This window comes from Bison bison, unplaced genomic scaffold (assembly GCF_000754665.1).
Source record: "Bison bison bison isolate TAMUID 2011002044 unplaced genomic scaffold, Bison_UMD1.0 scf7180017851776, whole genome shotgun sequence".
Classification (NCBI taxonomy): domain Eukaryota; kingdom Metazoa; phylum Chordata; class Mammalia; order Artiodactyla; family Bovidae; genus Bison; species Bison bison.
In genome coordinates, this window is record NW_011482349.1 from 74,022 (window position 1) to 74,780 (window position 759).

Genomic DNA, 759 nt, shown 5'->3' on the forward strand with positions numbered 1-759 from the left:
GTGCCCGTCCCCCGTGGACAGCGGGCTTCTGGCTGGATCGGGCCGGTCCCGGGGTTCTCGGGGCAGCTCCGCCAGTGTGTCTGGGTTTGAGCTGCACAGGGCACGTGCCATGCCCACCCCACACCGCCCCAGGTCTTCCCTCTTGCCTCCTTCCCCAGCGTGTGATGGGGTGGGGGGCGGGGGCCACGTGCTCTCTTCCCGCCTCAGCTCGGAGCATGGAGCTGGGGGCCGTTGCTCCAGAGACCAGGAGGCGTCCTCCAGCAGTCAGCCCTGACTTCCAGGACTCACCCCTGGGTGCCCACCCCCTGCACATCGATGTCTATGGACGGAAGGGCCTCCCGGCCTTGCCCAGGAGCGGCCACAGTCTCTTTGGTGTCTGGGGTGGGGGCCAGGCCTTGTGACTTCTCCACAGGCCCCCTCGCCCCCCAGCCTGTGTCCAGACATGGTCTTGCTTCTTCTTGTCTCCCGCCCACAGCGGCTCAGGAGGGCATTGACTCAGCAGGTGTGCCGTGGTGAGACCCGTGGGCCCACGGGCTTCTGCGCACCACCCCCCTCCCGTGGCCGTGTCAGCCGAGCGCCGTGTTTGGGCCGGGATGCCGCGTGTCCCTTAGCGTCCAGCCTGGCCCTGTGGCTCGAGTCTGGGGGAGCGTGCTGATGGGGTTCCCACAGCCTTTGGAGGGGCTCTGTGACCTCCCCGTCCTCCTCGGCTCACCCACACGTGACCTCGTGTGAAGCAGACTGCCAGCATCACCGCTGCAG

The 759-nt window shown here is 68.1% G+C and overlaps 1 protein-coding gene across 1 annotated transcript in view; it reads left to right on the forward strand.

Annotated features, from left to right (window-relative positions):
* Positions 1 to 759, forward strand: part of MED15 (mediator complex subunit 15) — a 28,646-nt gene that overhangs the window by 24,001 nt on the left and 3,886 nt on the right. Inside the window, exon 12 of the mRNA XM_010851524.1 lies at positions 208 to 381. Within this exon, the coding sequence (XP_010849826.1) occupies positions 208 to 381 (174 nt within the window). The remainder of the gene's footprint in view (positions 1 to 207; positions 382 to 759) is intronic.